The 21,206-nt window shown below is 33.5% G+C and overlaps 1 protein-coding gene across 6 annotated transcripts in view; it reads right to left on the reverse strand.

Annotated features, from left to right (window-relative positions):
• Positions 1–6,257: 6,257 nt before the first annotated feature.
• TRA2A (transformer 2 alpha homolog) overlaps positions 6,258–21,206 on the reverse strand; it is a 19,264-nt gene continuing 4,315 nt past the window's right edge. For 2 of the 6 annotated variants that reach the window (XM_011361667.2, XM_023531495.1), the window contains exons 2-9: positions 16,032–16,343; positions 15,618–15,751; positions 12,761–12,926; positions 11,421–11,609; positions 9,287–9,402; positions 7,766–7,897; positions 7,369–7,436; positions 6,258–7,212 (exon numbers count right to left, since the gene is read on the reverse strand). In XM_011361667.2, the coding sequence (XP_011359969.1) occupies positions 7,202–7,212; positions 7,369–7,436; positions 7,766–7,897; positions 9,287–9,402; positions 11,421–11,609; positions 12,761–12,793 (549 nt within the window). In that variant the 5' untranslated portion in view covers positions 12,794–12,926; positions 15,618–15,751; positions 16,032–16,343 and the 3' untranslated portion in view covers positions 6,258–7,201. The remainder of the gene's footprint in view (positions 7,213–7,368; positions 7,437–7,765; positions 7,898–9,286; positions 9,403–11,420; positions 11,610–12,760; positions 12,927–15,617; positions 15,752–16,031; positions 16,344–21,206) is intronic. The other 4 variants (XM_011361666.2, XM_023531497.1, XM_023531496.1 and 1 more) reach the window with 3 other exon arrangements.

Genomic DNA, 21,206 nt, shown 5'->3' on the forward strand with positions numbered 1-21,206 from the left:
TGTAAATATATACATACTCCAAATTCAGTTTCCTTGATTAACCCAAATACCTTTTGTTGACTTTTTGTTTTGTTAGATCCAGGATGTACTCAAGCTTTAAGCATAGCTTATGGAAGTTGTAGCTTTTCAGTGTCTTTTTAATATAAACCACTCCAGGCTAGTTGTTTGGTAGAATTTCTCACATTCTGAATTTTTCAGATTATTTCCTCCAAATTAGCTTCAGGTTAAACACTTTTAGCAAGAGTGCTCATAAGCAAGGTTGTAAAACTTATGTTGTATTACAATACAGGTTCATGGGGGCACGTGTTGGGTCGTTCCACTATTAGTGATGCTAAATTTGATTACTTTGTTAATGTGACTGTCAGATTGTTCCATTGTGAAGGAATAGTCCTTTTATCATTAATAAGTAATCTGTGGTACACTTTGAGTCCAAACATCCCTTACAAATATCTCTTTCTGCAACAACCATTCCATTGGTATTAGAATCCATTGATAATTTTTGTAGAAATCTGTTATATTGAGGGCTACAGGGTGATTATTTTCTGATTGTCATTTGTATATTTATTAATTGGCATTCACTTGTAAAATTTCCTCTCTCTCTTATATTTACACACACACACATACATATATATATACACAGATATATATGTATGTGTATATATACATATACATATTTTTGCCTTCATTTTTAAGAGTTTGTAGGAGAGTGTTATCACATATACATGGAAATTTACCCTTTATATGTTTACAAATATTTTCTGCAGTTTATCATTTCTCTTCTGACTTTATGGTGTTTGTCTTAGTTTTTATTTCTATACAACTGAATTTATCAATCTTTTATTGTAACTGAATTGAGTTATAATTAGAAAGGATTTTCTCACGTCCAGATTTTAAAGAAATTCACATTTTCTTCTCATACTTAAAATTCTAAATCTAAATGTCCAATTTAGATTTGGAGGGCTATATAGTATTGATATAAATTTAACTCAAATTGGTGCCCATTTCTATGAAGATTCATGTTAAGATTTAGTAAAGTTTTAATCATCTGTTAGAGTGATCTGGTTAATTGAATTTTCTCATCAATTGACTTTTAGTCAGAAAGCCCTTTATTTCAACTCTTGAAGTAAGTTTTAAAATGTGTTAGTTTCCTGCTTTTAATCCAATAAACAACTTTTAACAATCTTCACACACCTTAAAATTAAGTCTAATTGTATTTTACTGTGGAAATTGTAGGACCTTTACTAAATCTCTATAGAATAAAGGCCATAGAATGAAAATTGTTTCACTAAAGAAAATTTTGGTTAGCATTGTTTTCTCTTGACACATTTCTGTCACTTAAAAGGAGAGTAACCCTTAATTTACCAAGGACTTCAGTTAACTTTTACCTAAAATCAAATTTAACATTCTTTTTCACACCAATTCCATCTGGAAAGTGAATAATTAACTCACTAATATGATAAGTACTAAAAAAGTACTAAGAATAACTGCTGATATGAAAAGGTTTCTACTCTTTGTTAACTTGAAGTAGATTAAAAATTTTAATCAAAAATTGTATTGTACACTTAAAAATGAATTTAATTTTATGTAAACTATACCACAATAAAGCTGATTTTTAAAGGGCTAGAAGACTGATTAATAAATGCTATGATTCCTTTTGATTGAAAAGGAACCATTTCGAACTCATTTTGAAAAGAATGACAATCCCAGCTCATAGTTTGCTTTTAGTTATCATGTCTTTTCAGTCACCTTTAATCTGGAATATTCCTCAATCTTTCATCACACTGATATTTTTGAAACATACAGGTAAGTTACTTTATAGAATGCCTCTCAATTGGGGTTAATTGGCTTTTCCCATGATTTGAGTCTAGTTATATTGTTGTGTTGAATGCCACAAAAGTGACATTGTCCTTAGTGCAGCATATCGAGAAGCATGTGATGTTCATTATCCCCATTACTGGTGATGTTAACTTTGATCACTTAGTTGAGTGGCCAGATTTCTCCATTGTAAAATTACATTTTCCCTTTGTAATTAGCAAGTATCTTGCATGGAGAGATTTTCAGAGTATGTGTTTTTTGGTATTCCTCAAACTTTTATCCACTTGTTTCAGCATCCATCAGAATCTTGCTTAATTATTGCTATTTTGGTTGTCAAATGGTAATTTATACCTTTCTTTTTTAAATTTAGCTATTTAATCTACCTTTATTTAATGCAGTATGAGGCAAGGATCTAAATTTTTCTTCCAAACGGTCAATCGTATCATCTTTTGACCTTTTTCCTACCAAAATGAAATCTTTATCATATAAATTTTCTTATGTACTTGGATATATTCTGAACTTTATTCCTGTTTATTCATTCCTATGTACGTTCTTCCATATCTTTGGAAAAATTTCATCCACTTCTCCCAACCCCCATCTTGTAGGGATTATTATAAGTGGTTAACAAAACCTCTCTTCTGCATGAGAATATGACTTTTCATTACATTTCTAGTTGTTTCTCTGGCACCCTGATGATAATGTCAACTCTGTCACATTAGCTTATGGTAAAAATGACTGGTGAATTGCATCTGGATTGGAAGAAATTGGGGCACCATATTTTGAAGCTTCCTAGTGCAGTGACATAACTAAGCATGTCTTCCAGGAACTTTGGAAGCTATGCCCGCAGGATTGTTACAAGAGATATTGGGTACTAATGCATAACTTTTAAAGCCAGGTGGCTCCTGCTCTTGCACAATATGGATTTCGCCATCTTGAACCTTAGCACTGCCATGTGGACTGCTCCCAGGACTTCTATGGTATGTCTGGTGCTGCCTTACTATATGTTGCTTTCTGTCCTATATTTTGTAATTATGATGCCAAACGTGGATTAACATAATTTTCTAGGTCTGACAGTTTACTGGAATTAAAGACACCTTGAGGGATGTAGCAGAGCATTCTAATTGGAACTCCATTATATCTGTATATAAATTTGGAGTAAGGATTGGAACGTTTATATAGTACTAGGTCTTGCCATTCAGTAATGTATAAATGGATTCAGGATCCATGTATACCAGATAACAAATGTTTTTAGTTTTTCATTTGTTTTGCACTTATTCAATTCATGGTATTTAAAAAAGTATAAACCCTAAATAATTTTGAAGCCAGAGCATACAAATTATAAAAATTTAAATTGTATTCAAAGTTCAATTACAAATACATGTATGCCTTTACAAAGTCGGTGAAAATAATTTTTAATGTACAGTACTTGAAAATAAAATTCACGTCTTATGTTTAAAAAAATTTTTTCCATTCGACTTCTCTGCACTTTTTATAAATATCAAATAGAATGCTTTCCTTACCTGACATCAAGGATCTGTTCCATGTAAATGAACTTACAAGGTGATTCAAGCACAAATACTTTTATAATTACATTCAATTGCCATTTCTCTTCCTTTACTCAACAGATTTAAGTGTTTCTGAATCCTTTTTAGGTCATCATGATTGAATATTTTCAGCCTAGACTCCTCCTGTCATATTCCATCTATACTTCAGCTCTTTAGTTTAACTTGATGGAACTTTCTGATTGGGAATTTTTTTTCACAGTAGAAAAGTTTTATTAGAAAGCACAGTACACTTCCAGAAGTGGAAGTGGGCCTGAGCAAGAGAAGTGTGGCTTAAAAAGCTGACTGGGAATTTCTTAATGGGCCCTACCAATCATTTCCCCATGTTACTAACCTCATTCATTCATTTATACAAATATCAATTGGACACTTACTCCATACCAGGCTCTGTTCCAGGAACCAGTGATGCTAGTGTTAAAGCAGTTACCTAATCATTTTGTCTTTCAAGCTGCAGGATACACCAGCGAGAAATAGTACCAAGTTAGACATGTGTGGATCTTTTAGAGAGTTTGGTTTTTTGCTGGTATGTCCTCTTTTTATGTGGTAAACTGTACATAAAATTTACCATTTTAAGTGCACAGGTCTGCAGCAGTCAGTACATTCGTTGTGCAACTATCACCACCATCCAACATTTTCATCTTCTCCAACTGAAACGCTATAAAAATTAAAAGCTAATGTCCCAATCTTCTTTCTATATGTACTTCTAATTTTTCCCAAGATAAGCGATCAGAGCCTCTCCCCTAAAATTGTGGAATCTCAATTACTCATGTACCCATGCCCACTTCTGAGAGGATAGTTTAAGCCATATCTTTGACAGTCTCAATTTTTTTCAATTTTATACCCAGCTCAGTATGTTGCCAGTTACATTCCCTGCACGGGTACCCTCTCAAATTTAGACACACAAAAAAATTTGTAGTAGTTTATAAATTATGCCACAAAAATCTATTCCTCGGTTAAATTACCACCAGGGAGATACATACCTAGATTTACATCACAGCGTCCTGTGAGGACTTATAACTGGTTTGAGTGTTAAGCAACTGCTATTTTTAACCTACGAACACGAGGCAAGGTTTCCCGACTGGATAGCCTTTTGGGAGTCAATCACAAGTCAGTGTAGGGCAGAATTAATCAATCGCTAAATACAGGATGCCACAGTATGCATCCATTTCTTAAATTAACATCATGTTGTCTTTTTTCCTGGTTTCATTAGTTTTTTCCACCAGTATTCAAAAACTGTTACCTTAATTTCATTTTGAAATAATTTTGTGGTGTACAGGATAACAGCTTATTTTCCTTTAGTAAAATTTCAAAATCTTTTGCTTCAAGAAAAGACCTCTTTCACGTACTACTGGTGGGAGCTTAAATTGACAAAACCTGTTACTCCATTTTTGTTTGCTTTCTTGGAGTACTTAGACCTGATCTCCTATATTCATTACTCCGCAGTGATGGTATATCTCTTCTTACCTTTTAATGTATATTTCATATAATAAAAAAATGCACCATTCAATCCACTTAATATCAAATTAGTTACTGGGAAAAAGTAAATTCATACACCAAAAGCATTAGGTGCGGCTAGTTTCAATAAATAAACCTTTATTTTACATTACAAACAATAGACTGTTTATATGTGCACTTTCCCTAAGATTGCAGGTTTTTTTCTTTTACCAGATTTTTAAGGGCTCCGTGACTCAAAAAAGATTAAGTAGGAACCACTGTTATGTTAGAACCAAAAGATTTTACTTTGAATGAGTTGAAAAAAAATCTTAAAGATTTTCTTTAACAGTGTGAGGCCCAGAAATACCCAAACTTTTTTCTATGTTGCAATCTAACACATCTAGTCTTTAAGCCTAATATATATCCATTTATATGTAACACTACACCCATGCACCCACTTCTGACAGTTCCCCTTTCTATAAAGGAACTTGCCTATTTTTAAACCACACCTCCCAACCCCACCCTCTCCCCAGCAGGGCCCAGCCCTTGGTTATCATCTTTGCCCAACATTCCAGGCCATTACATTTGTTGTTTTTACCTAACATGCTCTTCCTCTTATCTACAAGGCTCCCTTTCCCTCCTTCCCTTCAGATTTTACTCAAATCTCACCCCGGGGAAGCCTTCAAAGACTGCCATATTTAGACTTGTATCCTTCCTTACTCCATTCTCCTTCCCTACTTTTTTCCCATTAACACGTATGTAAACACATCTATATGTTCGATTATATTTACTGTCGCTTCATTATGGCTATTCTCTTCCAGACTGTGGCTAAAGTTACTTTTTGTTGATACATTGCTTTGATCTTTAAAGTATTCCCACAGTCCACAGATTAATGTCCTCTTTAGGGCAATGAATTTGTCTTTTAATAACCTGCCTTAAAGAACAAAATCCCTCTAGGGACCAACAGGAGACTGCTTAGATATCCTTTAATGGGGGAAAAAAGCACACACACACACACAGACATTTTGAAGTCAGCTTTTCAATAAAGATGTCTGAGGCACTTCAATCCCATAGATCCCATCAGTCTATTACACAGATCATAATAATCTAATTTTATTTTCACTGCTTTGAGAGAGAAAACAAAGCTCATGGTCCTATATTTTTTCATAAAGGTCACCTGAAACATCATCCATCTCTTTGCTAAAACACTGTCCCCTTACGTTACGTTACAGTCGTTTAGTGTTATCCTACTAGAATGTGGGCTTCTTGAAGACGTGAACCATATCATTTATCTTTCCTTTAGCATGGTGCGTGATACTGAATACTCTCAATATTTATAAGTTGGCCAAGAAAAAAGGGGAGAGTAAAACAAAGGTTTTAGAAGACTGATTAAGAGATAAGATTATACATTTAGGTGGAAGCAAAAATGTTAGAAAAAAGGACTGGTTACCAAATCAATCCAGTTATATTTTCCCATTGTAACACAATAAAGAGAGTCCCATTTTCAAAGAAATTAACTTTTATTTGAAAGGAGACTACTTTTCCCCACACGTATCCTCTAAGAACTCTATAGTATACAATAGCCTGCTGCTTAACCATTGTCTCAATACCAAAATTTCTAACAGCAAAGTATACAATTGCTCTAAGTAATAAATAATAAAGGTTGTCCTTCACTGATTAATACTCAAAACTTCAATAAATTCAATACAAAAACCACACTTTAAGTTTTAACAGATGTATTTTAAATACAACATGTTTTATAGGAGTCCACAAGCTTTCTATCTTTAAAAAATGACGTAATTTTTAGGGTTCAAAAATGCGGTTCTTCAAAAGAAATGACCAAGTGTTTTCTTTCATAGCTTCAAACTTTCTACACTCAACTATTTGACTGCTCCATGCCACCCCAGGCAAATTTGACGACTGAACTACTTCAAGTGTTACTATTTTCCCCAAAAGAAAGTTAAAAAAGGAGTTCGTCGTAAATGCAGATTTCTAATACAATATCTAATACAATATCTAACACAAAAGAAGCTTTAAAAAGATTATTTTTTCCCCTCATTTGATTAGCCGAGTTAATTTTCTGTAAAAGCAAAATAAAACAAACAAAAAATAAAACAAAAAAAAAAAGCATAACACTGGGGGTTCTTTTTTACTCAAGATGTTCAAGATGTTTAACTACTCAAAATGACAATTATATCTTTAAGAGTATAATAAAAGGGATGGAAAACAGCAATACAAGTGACAAAGTGTAGATCCTAAATAAACCAAAGATTTTTTTTTTAATTATTTTTTAAGATGTAGGAAGGATGAGAAGCTTAGGGAAATCCAGAATTAAACAACGTAAGAGAAAGAGAGAAAAAGAAAAGATGTCCTCAACTGCAACCATTCTATCAATAGCGTCCTGAAAGAGAGAGAAAAAAAAAGTCAAAATGACAATTAGTTTGACTTGTCTGTTATTTTTCCAAACATTAACAGTCATCATATACCCTAATTTTCTAAAATCAACTATTAATTAGAAATGAGGTTCTTAATGCTACGAAAGCACAAGAGTACGTACTTGGGCTGTAGGAACGAGACCTTGATCGTGATCTATATCGACTATAGTAAGGAGAAGGTGATCTTCTTCTGTAGGAAATAAGAGATTATTTAATATACACATAATCCACTGAGGCAAGCGAAAAAAAAATTTTTCTGTCATTCAAAATAAGACTCAAGATGATAACTATTAAGTTCTTTCTATAACAACAGTAAGTATGTGACAAAACAAAATATTGGCAAATACAGTTAATTAAACTCTGGTTCTCAGTTTTGAGAAAATGTTTTCCCATTTCCTCAGGAAAGCATCATATAAAATCTTTTAACGTTTTTATTAATACATATCAAACATAATTTAAAAGTACCAAATACTACTACTATTATCTACTTTAGAACAGAAACCACAAGTTAAAACTTACCTGTACCGGTAATCATAGTCTTCATATCTGTCATAACCACGCTCATATCCTCTATCATAGTAAGAATCACGACGTCTGCCGCCACCTCCACCTCCACCACCACCTCCACCACCTCCTCCTCCACCGCCACTACTACAGAAAAATGTTAAAATTTTACATCAACATGAATGATCATTTCCAGTATCATTTAATACAGTGGTACTTAAGTGAAATAAAATAAAATGAAGGAGGGAAGACAAAGGAGAAAGGATAACCCTTACATGCCAATTACACCTCCATGCCTTAGCTGGTTGATGCCCATGGTGTTTGGCTTTGGCTTTCTATTCATTACATAAATAATGAGGACTATAAATTGCTCTTCTATTAATGCATTACCCAAATCAACAGGACCCTTTCAGCAAGGTGAAAAGAAGTGTGCTGGGAAACAATACCAAAATGCCCAGATGTGTGTCTTTATGACTAATTCAAAGCAACTTAAAAACATCAAGAACTATAAAGTAACCAACCCTAAACAGCAAAGAGAATTAACTACCTTACACTGAGGTCCAGCACTAAAACAATTTCAAGGTCTAGTGCTTAAATCTCTAGCAGTGATTTCAAACTCTAAGCCCCTCTCTTGCTGTGTTCTCAACTCCTAATCATAGGAACACTTCCTTCACTTTAGTTTGACAGATCCTACATTGTCCCTAGTCAGGTTTTAGATGAAACCCTATATTCCTTCTTTCACTTTTAAGAAATAAATACTGTCTTTGATGAAAAAAAACAAACAAAAACACTATAATAGCCCCCATTTATGTTCTTCTACACAACATGAAAGCTGGTTTTTTTTTTTTTAAAAAACAGTAATACCCTTCTATATACAAAGAGGCTTATAAAGCCACATAATAGAAACACTTTCCTAAAAGCACACAATATTTTTCTATTATCTAATAATTTTCCTATTTGTATAGTACCAAGGAAAAGGCCAGAAATGCACTTTAATAGTCTTACTTTATCCCCCTGCATACATATTTTATATGTACATATATATAGGAGGATAAATAAATATATATATGCAATTGGTCCTTGTGCAACATGGGTTTGAACTGTGAGGTCCATGTATACAGTTTTTTTTTCAATACCTGTACTGTTTTTGATCTCTGGGTTGGGAGTCTGAGGATGCAGAGGGCTAACTGTATGCACTGACCTATGCTATTTTACACAGGGCACCTGAGTATCTGTGGATTCTGGTATCCATCGGGGTCCCAGAACCAAACCCTGGCACATATTGAGGGACAACTAGTTTTTGGGGAGTCAAAAGTTATACATGGTTTTGACTATGTGGAAGTCAGTGTCCCTAACTCCCAAGTTGTTCAAAGGTCAAATGTGTGTGTTTCCAAGAATACATACAAACTAAATAACTTTCAATTTTAATTATAGGGAAAAAATCATTTTATCTTTGGACTAATAAAAATTTTGTAGACATTTCTGGTAGATTTCTGGCTATAATAATAGTTTAGCTTAGGAAACATGAAATCTTACTGAGTTGGTCTGCCCATGTAGATGCCTGGTGTAGGTGTGTGTGCTCTCTTGGTGATAGAATAATCCACACGAATTCTTCTACCATCCAGCTCCATTCCATTTGCCCTTTCCATAGCCTTTAAAAGAGAATAAGCATAAGTCAAGCATAATTCATCAAGAAGCAGCTACCAAAAATGTGACAAATATAACACATTTTCTGCTTGAAATTTCAAAAATTAAAATTCTCTAAACAAACTTATTTTTCAAACAACAAGGGATAGGATTTTACATATTAATCCCTGCTATGTGCATGACAATAGTATTGAGTTTTCTAAGGTAAACATGGACACTTAAGCAGGCCTGTGCTGAAAGACTTGGGCAGCTACAGCCATAGAGAAGGGGAACTAAACTCAGGGAAGCCTGCATAATAATAATTCAGGTGACAAATCTAAACTAGTCAAGCCATTCTTTAGGTAACACACTGCCACCTAGTGAACTCTAAATATAAAGGAACCTCTATACCAGTCAGTAAGTGCTCCTATCTCTATACCTCTTCCATTCGCATTCCCATCTTTGCCTTTTGACACTAGTATCAATAAATGCAACAATAACTCAACGAGTGTAACAAATTTACAAGAAGTTTTTCGGACATCCCCAGTTATTTCTAAATTCAAACTTGATCTCTTGAGAACAGGAATAAACAAAGCACAAATACAGTAGTCTCCCTTAACTGCAGTTTTAGTTACCCACAGTCAACCATGGGACAAAAATATTACATGGAAAATTCTAGAAATAATTCCTAAGTTTTAAATTGTGTGCCGTCCCTCCCAGGATGTGAATCATCCTTCTGTCCAGTGTATCTACGCTGTATGAGCTACCCCGCATCCATTAGTCACTTACTAGCCATCTTGGTCATCACATCAACTATAGCAATATCACAGTGCTTATGTTCAAGTAACCCTTATTTTACTTAATAACAATCCTGAAGCACAATAGTGATGCTGGCAATTCAGATATGCTAAAGACCTGTAGAAAGTGCTTCTGGGCACCAACTGGGGGTCTTGGAATATATCCCCCATGGATAAAAGTAGACTACCATATATAACAGTAAAAAACAAAACAAAAACGTAATACTGACAAAACATTAGAGTGCCTATTAGAATGTCTATTACATAAATGACTTATAACCCAAAGCATTTCAACCTCAGCACTACAGACATTTTGAGACTGCTAATTTTATGTTGTGGGTGGCTATCTGTGCATTGTAAGATGTTTAGTATCATCTTTGGCCTATATTCACTAGATGCCAATAGCCTCTATTACTTTCGAAAGATAACATAACATTCTCTATGATTGCCTGTGTTGCAATCAAGCACTGTTGATGCATAAAGCAATAATGACCTATACCCAACTATTGTCACATGTAAAATGGCACAAAATGTCAGTACTTGCCATTTATTAAGGTTTGACAAAACCTTAACAATGAGCTTCAATTTCCTTAAAATGGAGTTTTCTAACTCAATTTCTATAAACTTAAAGAGAAAGCAATCCTACTGCTTCCTTTACAATCCAATGTCTAAAACATCAGAGCAGCACTATTTCAAATCATTGACATTGATTAAGATCATTCTGTTAGGCAAATTAAGGATGGCACTAAACAAAAATCAAAAAGTGCCAATTTTTCTCATGTATTATTTTTCAATTATAGAACAGAATAATAGCTGAGTACTGAGAATAGGAAAACGAAGCTCTCTATCTATACATGGGGAACTAATTAGGCACAAAATTAAACAGAATAAATCTAAACGTCACAATTCTGAAAAGTCAATTTAATCATCTGCTTGGAACATGAACAAGGCTTATTCAAAAGAGAGCACATAGTTCACTTTTTCTATTAACTCAAACACATACATCTCACTTTATAAGGCCAGATTTCAATCAGGGTATGCATATAGCAGGAAGTATTAGCTGGAAAGTAAAACTGACCATTCTAACTGTAAAACTGAAAGGCAGAGTTTGAATCAGGTCAGTAATGAAAGAGGACATAATATTTATGGAATTGAAGTCTTAATCAACTTTTAACAGTAACTCAATACTATAATCATGCATACCAGAACATTTTCAAATTGACACATAATTATAAAAACAAAATTACCTCCTTTGAGTCATCTATTCTCTCAAAATAAACAAAAGCAAATCCTCTTGATCGTCCAGTTCGCTGATCATAAACCACATTGACACCACTCAGTGGTCCATATCGAGAAAACACTTCACGAAGATCTCTCTCTGTTGTGTACAAACTGAGGCCGAACACTCCAAGACAAGTGTTGGGATCTGGATTCGCCTGTTGCATAAAGACATCATTTAATTTTAAGCTCCAAATTAAAGTAAAAATTAAAACAAATACTTTTCATAGAACACGTCATCCAATACAAAGATTATATTGTTTCAAGTGACTTGGAAATAACTGAAGAGGAAAAAAACCAGATGAGCCACGTCCTACAGTTCACAACACACTTAGGCCTTTCCTGAAATCTACAACCTGAATAAAAACAACTCTATTCTCTAGTCCAGCAATTTTCACAACGTATCCTAAGAATTCATCCTTAAGTTTAATGCCATATTGCCAGTTTATTAAAATGCTATACATCCCTTACAGATTTGTACTTAATCTGACCTCATCTGTGATTGCTGATTTGACTTTCCTCCCTCCCCATTTTCATTCTTTAGCAGACTCCACCACAGTTAAATGACACAGTATCACATGAGAGAAGCACAGCACAGCAGTTAAGTACAAGAACGTCAAGAGTCGGGCTGAAATCTGGGCTTTGTTGGTTAGCCAAAAAACAAACCTCAATGTCACATATCCAAGACCCCATTTCCTTATCTATAACACAGTAACTTGCCTCACAGAGATGTATTAAATATATTAAAGAACTCTGCACAGTGCTAAACACCACAAGTGCTAGTTATTACTAGTTTTTGGTATTTCCTTGCTGCCCACTCCCCACCTACCATAAAACTTTTTATCTCAATATCTCAATATCTCAATTTGGTTTATGCTTTCCATTTTAATTCTTGGAACATAGCCTTTCTTCCCGAATTTCATCTAACTACTCTAAAATCATGAAAAGAAAATGTACTTCAATATTTATACACTCAAGGATATTTCTGGTATACCACTTTTAAACAATAGTCTAGCTCTCATAAAAGCAAGATATTATGCTATGACTAAACACACATGAAAGACTTTTTATTAACTTTTTTTCAGTTTTTTAGCCTTCGATTTTTTTTATTAGTTTCAGTTATACAGTACATTGGGAAGATGTTTATATATAGTTTATGCAACGATTCCCCCCTAATTACTCTATATTCCCTCTGGCTCTACATAGTCATTACCTTACTGCTGTCTGCAGTCCCTATGCTGGGCTACTCCCCATCCTTGTGACCATCTATTAGCTACTAAGTTTTCATTAACTTTTAAAAACCACTTACCCTGCTGCCTGTATGTCTTCTCCGGTTAGACATTGGAGAATGACTTCGGCTCCTTCGACGCCGGTATTCTGGTGTATATGACCTACTTCGAGATCGTCTCCTGTGAGAGTGAGAATGGGATCTGGATCGAGTGTAACGTCTATGAGAATGCCTCCTTGACCTCGACCTTTGAGAGAAATAAATTTAGGTAAAAATACTGAAAATAAATGGCTAATGCCAAGGACCTACACATATGTTTATTCTCAGCTCCTTTCTCTTTTCTGAGAAAAAAGAAAAGAGGAATATTCTTCCTTTTGTCCTCTTAATCACTACAATATGCCTTTTATTCTCAGTCTGTCCCTTCTACATTCTTTTCACTCTACCTTACAAGCATGTTAAAGCTCTACTTTCTTTAAAAAGAAAAAAACTACCACTAGGAAGGAAATTCTGCAATATTCAACATGGATGAAACTTGAGGACATTATGCTAGGTGAAAATAGTCACAAGAAAACAAATACTGTAAGATTCCACTTACATGAGGTATTTAGTAATCAAAATCATTAAGACAGAAAGTAAAATGATGGTTGCCAGGGGTTGAGAGAAGGGCAACATGGGGAGTCATTGTTTAATTGGTAGATTTTCGGTTTTACAAGATATGAAAAGAGTTAAGATAGATGGTGATGATTGCACAACATGTGAATGTACGTAATACCAATGAACTGTAATGGTTAAGATTGTAAATCTTATGTGTATTTTATCACAAAACCGACAAAAGAAACCACCAACTATCACTACCACAATAAAACCCTTTGATTAAACCACTTATCACTTTCTCAATATAGTTCTATATTCCCTTCACTGTTAAATATCATTTCCTTTCCAATCTTTCTTTAGCTTGCTGCAATCTAGCAACTAAATTAGTTCATTAACCAAAATGCCCATCTAACCTAATGGTTTTCATTTCTTCAAGCTTTCTATAGCATTTCACCCATCTCTCCACTAAGTCCTAGTTCATCTCCTATCTGATTATTTCTACTTGCTCTCAGACAATAATCTTTCTTTGCCTATTAATGCAACAATTTCTTATTTACTATTCACATGACCCATCCTTAACTAAACACCCAGACAGCAGTGATGACAGTCATACAAAATAACTTCTATAAGGCATTCAATAAATGTTATAAACGCTAAGGGCCAGAAAGTTTAAAGAAAGCACATGAGTATAGGGAATAAAACAAGGGAAGACTGTTCAAAACAAAGAAAGCTAACAATAAAGCTGAGAGACTTAACAGACTTCACTAGGTAGAAAGGGGAACAGTGTCCTAGGAATAGCAAGAGCAAAGGTTCCCCGAAAAGATAGAGATGTAATCAGAGAATTGCAAAACAGTACAAGGAATTAGAATACTTACAAAGGAAGTAATGAGAGTAAAAATTAGATAAGGACTGAGACAACATTGTGTAAAAGCCTGACTATCAAGCTGAGGGTAGAGATTTATTGAAAGGGGCAAACAATTAAAGGCTTCCAAGTGGGAACGAAAATAATAAAATGAGTGGCTTACTATCTAAAAGAAATTAATCATTTGGGTGTGGGGAGTGGGATAGGGTAGGTTTAAAGAAAATTTGTGTTCGTGCAAGAATCCCAAACAGGATATTTCCCATTTTCTTTAGCACTAATTTACATCCTCGATTAAAAAAAATAAATAAATAAGAAAATGTCATTTAAAATACCAATGGTTACTTTTAAATAGTAATGAAAACTGAGACATTAATTTGAAACCTTTCAGGAGTGAGTACCCACCTTTTCACTATCCAAATAGTGACAAGTATTATGAAACAAATTAAAGGAATAAACAGAGTCCATGCTATTTAATGTTTTGGGGTTAAACATGGGCAGAGAAGTGAATCAAGTAATAAGAGAATATCTGAAGGAAGAGAAGCCTAGGCTGAAGTTAGTAAATGCAAAGGTCCTTAAATGAAAATACGTTCATTTCTGTTTCTATACTCAAATTCTATGCAGTGCTATTCTTCACATACAGATTTAATTAAACAGGGTGGTTAGCAAATCAAGCACTAGGCTGGATCCTGGTTACAATCTAGAAAAAGACATAGCTGTGGACCTCAAGAAAAGTAGTCTTTTAACGGATTCTTCTGTTTCACGCTCCTCTGCAGTAAGACTCTAGCCAAAAACATAAACTATGTCTCTAATCAAGAAATTATAATAGTTTATTAAACTAACTGCCCCAGGCTGTTTTCAACCCTTTTCCCACTCCAGTACACCAGGGACATTTGATACAGTGAACCTTGTAGTGGTTCGCTAGCAAGTTTTTGTGGTTGTCAGTAGGTGGTAGTGGCAGGGGCTCTGAATTACTCAGGGATACCCCCCACCCTAAATTACATCCAACTAGCATTCTACCCTGGACCTACTAAAGTCAGAATCTACCAAACTAAAGGATGTAGGAATGTGAATCTTGAAAAAGCTTCTCAAATCATTCTGATAACCAAGTACAACATATACAAATCAACTTTCTCTGCTTTAAATTACATGCCAAGTTTCCAGTCGAGAAAATTAACTTTATGTTGAGCAAATATTGTTGAAATAAGATCAAGCAATAATTCTCAAATGCTAAGTACATTTAAATCAACTGACACAATCTTTTAATAGCTAGTATCTGACATATTAATTGGGCTTAGAGATGATTCTACCTTATGTAAGTCTTTGTCTAGAATGTATTATTTATTTCTAAACTCCACAATTTTGAGTTTAGAGTCTTTGGTGAAATTTCTATACAGAATGCAGGAGAAACGAGGGATTTAGCAAAAACCACTTTGCCCTGAAAAATCCAAGGAAAGCATTTTAAGTATTATTTTCAACACATACCTGGATTTTGATCTTGATCGAGAATGGGATTCAGAATGTTTGGAAACCCTTGATGGACTACGAGATCCTGACCTGCTCTCCGATTTTACACGAGCAGGAGTTCCCGTTGGAGATTTTGACTGAGAGCGAGACTCCTAACAAAGAAGACAGTATTACAAATGGCACTGGTCACGTAGATGCCTAACACCTAACATTTAAAGTACCGTAATTATTTATATTGATTGCTCCTGAAAAACAAATGGTTAGGCAACACCCTCCAGAAAAAATTTCAGCTCATTAATAACCCATTGTTAATACTGCTAACTGTCCTCAATAATTCCCTACTTGAACCAGAGCACCAATTCTCTATTAACTAAGTAATCATGCAAATTCATCTACAACTTGATCATACAGACACTGGAACATAAACCATACATTTACTTAACCTAGGACCCATTCATTCTTCCAGATTCTTTTAATTCTACTTCACTCTTGCTTTCTACTTCTCTTCATTCTTCATTGAGTTTTTCATTTTTCATACTTCGTGTATTCTTCCCCAATTCAAACAATTCAAAATAGCCTTAAAAAAATATTCAAGTGCTTCTATCTGACCAATCTTCTGTTCAATTTTTTCCCCCATTCAATTTTAATTTTCTGATCTTTAATACTTTTCATTAGCCTTCTTTTATCTTGATTTATCTTCCACATTCTTGGAAAAAACTCTTCAATTTCTTCACGAACATTAACCTTAATGGAAAAAGAACATTTAGTATATTTAAGCACGTGGGGATTATAAAACTCTGCTGGAGTTCAGAATGTTATCTACCAAATGGAAAAGCCAGCAGGTAAAGTGCAAATAACTAGTTTATTAAAAAAAACAATTTTATAATCTTTAAAATTGTTCAAAAGTCTAGTTTCTAAAAATTAAAGAGAATATACTGAATTTCTCTAAATGTTTTTACCATACTCTTCACCCTCCTCCCCTTTCATGTTTCATCCTAGTTCCTAAAATGGGAACAATTTTAATATAAATACTTAATTCAAACATAAATCTAACAGTAACTGTAATCCACCCACCTGTGCTTTACATTTTCACTAATTTATAACCTGAAGATTCTTAGTAATCTTAAAATAAGCTTCCACTAAGCCATGCTAAGATATCAAAATATAGTTAAAGCAAAGCATCCTACACTGAAATATTTGTACATACCCATCTAAATTCAAACATTATAGGACAAATGCTGAGATTCAAAGCAGAAAAAAGAGTAAAATTATTAACATCCCAACTTTAACCACTATCTTTGCTTACTCTAACTTAACCAGAAAGGTATGTTCTTAAGTAAAACAAGCATACTGAGAAAAGTAAGGGGAAAAGAATGAAATTCTTAAAATTTCCCCCTTGGCTTGTGAAGTTCTAGCATATATACTTTTGCAACTGTGTCATTTCAAAACTCTGTATTATCCATTAAGTATCATATGTACAAGGAGGTATTACAAAATTATAACATGGTCTTTATTTTTTGATCCCACCTTTTTGTTCATAGTTTTTACATATTTTATGCAGTTATGCATATTTGTACTCCCTTCAGTGTCTATATCCTATACCAGAAAACTGGCTTCTGAAAAAGTTGAATATGAATCAAAACTTTCCAGTCGAATGCTTTAAAAATGATTAAAAGTCCCCCCCTTTTTAATTTGACAGATATATGAGGCACTTATGACTAAAGTAGGATGGACAGTTTGGTTTCCCTGTCCACTTAAGCCCCTTGAGTATTAGTGTAAATAATTATTCCAATTTCACACTATTTTCATTTACTCCATAAGACTACCATGCAATTTCCTTAAAACTTTTCCTTTACTTCAAGTTTAATGTCAAAAGACATATTTATTAAGAATTTTACGTAATGCTTATTTATTTTTTCAGATGAAAATAAAACAAATATATAGCTACCTCCTGTTTAATATTAACATTTCTCATTTAGCTACACACAATAAAGTCCTTCACCACAACTCGCGCTCTCTAAATTCCTGAACAGATGCCTGGAGTAGGCACAGCAATTTAGGCCTTTTCATTCACCGAAACTGTAAAACTGGCATATTTACTATTTAGTATGGCTAATTTGCTTGTATTTGAAGTCTCACAGGCTGGTTCATTAACCAAGCTGATATGACTATCTTCTCTTCTCTCTTGGCTTTCTCTTCTATAAAACAGACCTTCTGGTACAACATTCATTTAAGCTACTGTTGAATAGCAGTAGATGGAATAAATCTATAAACATCACCACAGCCCTTGTTATACACACATATCAGAAAGCTTTGTGCTGTGACACTGTAAAATCTTTAGTTTTACTAGGATAGAAATAAAAATCTTATATTAAAACCCAAAATTTATTCTTAAATGTTTATTTATGTGAAGCTTCCTAGTACAGAATAAAAATTTTATGGTCCAAATATATGTGTTTATGATGTCTTCCATCATAAACTTAATAACTGAAAATTATTCAAGAGCACTGAAAATTACCACATCTTAGGAATTAATGTAAACAAGGTAACTCAGTAACATCTTAAATTTTATATCCCATTTCTGGCATAGCAACTTATTGGAAAAAAAATGCAATTTTCCTTTTAGTCTGTTAACAAAGCATTAAGATGTAACAGAATACTTTTCAAAAGACATGAGCATATTTTAAAAGGCTTGCTTTTTATTATTCAAGGTGTCCTAAATACCTAATCTCTTTGTTGCCTGCCCTTTAATTTTTATAACCTAAACCTGCATAAATTTCTTCATGGAATCATTTAAGGTTAAGTAGTAGTCCTCTTAATTCCTTTTTAACTCCTAGTTACAAAGCTGTCACTACTGTTTTAACTTCCCAAAACAATTTTGAGACTAGACTTTAAAAAGGTAAATCAATAATTGTCAGCAAACTTAAACTACAAAGCATAAAATGAACTTTCAATTCTTCAGTTTTTTCTATAATACCAAAAATAAAAGATCATATTAATATTTACCACTTTTGAGCAACTTATTTCTCAAAAGCTGGTACAAAATATTTTCACTGAACTGTGCATTAGAAACCAGGCTAAATAAGTCTTTAATGAATAAATGCTAGATTATCCTTTTCTACCTTTTACTGGTAACCAAATCATATTATGAATTTAAATCTTAAATAGGCTTCCATTATACCTTAAGTACTATAAACCAGAAGCCAGGCAGAAAGTTCTCACAGTACAACTTGCTTAAATGATGTGTTTGTTCTTTTAACTATTTTTCATCATCGAGGTATCTCTGGTGCTATCTGAAGGATGGGGGTGGGGGGGGGCCTAGGTAACCATAAATATTAAGAAAGTTAAGAGTATTCAATAAAGCACTCTAAGAACCATCTTTCTTTTCTTTGTTAAAACAGTTGTATGTTACACACTGAAAATAACTGCCAATGACCATATACTAATCAGGAAAAATGGTTATTAAATATATGCACACAGTTGCAGAACATGAACAATTCCTACAGCAAGCAATAACTGCAGTCTTTTAATACAGCTAGTGTATTATAGGTGGAAAAAAATTCCAACAATATATATGCTTAGTACTTAAAGCCCACTGAAATAAACAACCAATGTTAAATGCTATACTGTAATCCATTCTAATATTATGGCAAGACAAATTTAAATTTTATGCCAAGTAATAGTGCCAAGTTTACACAAATTTAAGTCTATTTGAATAGAGTATAAGGTTTTAAAATAAACTTTCTCAAGTATATTTTCCTGCTAGTTTATGATACTGGAGATCTAGTTTCATAGACATACACTACTGCATTTAGGTAAATTATAAGTCCAAAGGGCAGGGTACTTAAATTACTCAAATAACTTTTAATATTTATTGTACTCCTGCATCCTTTCTCGAGTATATGACAGGCTGCTTCTTTTACAGACTCTTAGGTTATAGAAGAAATACTCCCAGTCTCTCAACTCATAACTGCTATTAGAGTAATTCCTTAAAAAGAGAATACCAACTACTCCGAACATTAGCTATTTCTAAATAATTTTCCTTTGTTAAGGTTACACCTGTATGATGCATTCTGAGTGAAGTTAAAGTGGTCTTTGTACCTACAAAGGCACACGGATATCCTAACACTGTATGAGTCTATATTCTCTCAAGTTTGGAATAATTTTGGGAACGCTTAACAAAGAACTGGCACTTATACAGTTATAATCAAATTTAAACTCATGTCACAACTGTGAAATTACCTGTAAAATTAGAATCTTTTGTACAAATTTTAAATGTGGCTCATAAACAGGCCAGCTTATGTCATGATCAATTGTTATGTCCAAAAAGCTAGCATACAAGTGACAATTTCAAAGGTATAGAAAACAAGTTTATAAGGATTAAAATGGTTTCAGTATATTAAAAGCCAATAATAGCAACTAAAAGCAAACTTCTAAGAGCCTGTTACAGAATTCTCATGTTCTCACTCTCTAATGTCATAAAGCATTTATGAATCTTGAGTACTAAGCCTTATTTAGTTCAAAGGAAAAAATCAACTTTTCCTCTGCCTCAGATTGGTCAGGCCTAGTCACTCACACCTTTGGTGAAAATCATGAGGCAATAAGGACTAAACACAACTATATATGGCAGTAACTTAAAGTAGGGGAAACTACATTTCCTTTCATCATTGCCCTCAACTTTCATTTACGATGTTTACTGATTTTTTCCCCCCATTTGATCATTACCATTTTTCTCACTTCCAATTCTGTCCTGCTAATAAATCTCTAACATATGAAAAAAATATCAGTATTAACTCACTTAGCATGTGAATATATACCTTTTACAAGGGTTAGTTGCTTGATGCCTAAGCACCAACTGATATTACAAAGAGGTTTTCACACAAGTTCTAGGAAACTATTATGCTGATTACTGATGGCCATTTCACACTTACACTAACACATCTTATACTACACATACTATACCACAGGTAAATAATCTCAGTTCATTTACAAAATTAAGTCCACAAAGTTTGTTTGTACTTTTCAAGTGGCTTTCATTCCTAAATATTTAAATCTCTTGATATTCTTTCAGATCCCAAGACTATTTTATTCTTTTAGAGATGGTAAAATCATAAGCATCATCTATGATTAATCTGTAAAATTACAGTTATGCACTGGGGGTAATTAGCTGCATTGTTCCTTTTAAAAATTCTACCTTTTACCTGTATTGAGCAAATTAACATCCTTCGGTGAAAGAATCTCAAATATAAAAATTTGAGCATTAAAATGTTTCCTTAAGCTTACAAAATATTTGCTCAAATGATGGGAGAATAAAAAAAAAAAAGCATTAAAATTAGATAATGAGAGTACTTAACTTTAGGACGATAAATTAAGACAAGCAAGACTGTCTCAAGTTTATTACAACCCCCTACTATAAGGAAGCCTTACCCTTATATAACAACTTGATGTGATGAGAGAGGGAAATTAAATTGCTGAAGAAGTTGATTTTTTTTTTTTTGCTTTTTTTTTCCCTAGGAGGGGAGAGGGCAAAACTCACCAATACTCACACTTATTTTAAAACTTCAACAACAGAAAAATTTAAAACCCAGTTTAAGAATTTTCTTTTAA

This window comes from Pteropus vampyrus, unplaced genomic scaffold (genome assembly GCF_000151845.1).
Source record: "Pteropus vampyrus isolate Shadow unplaced genomic scaffold, Pvam_2.0 Scaffold69, whole genome shotgun sequence".
NCBI lineage: Eukaryota > Metazoa > Chordata > Mammalia > Chiroptera > Pteropodidae > Pteropus > Pteropus vampyrus.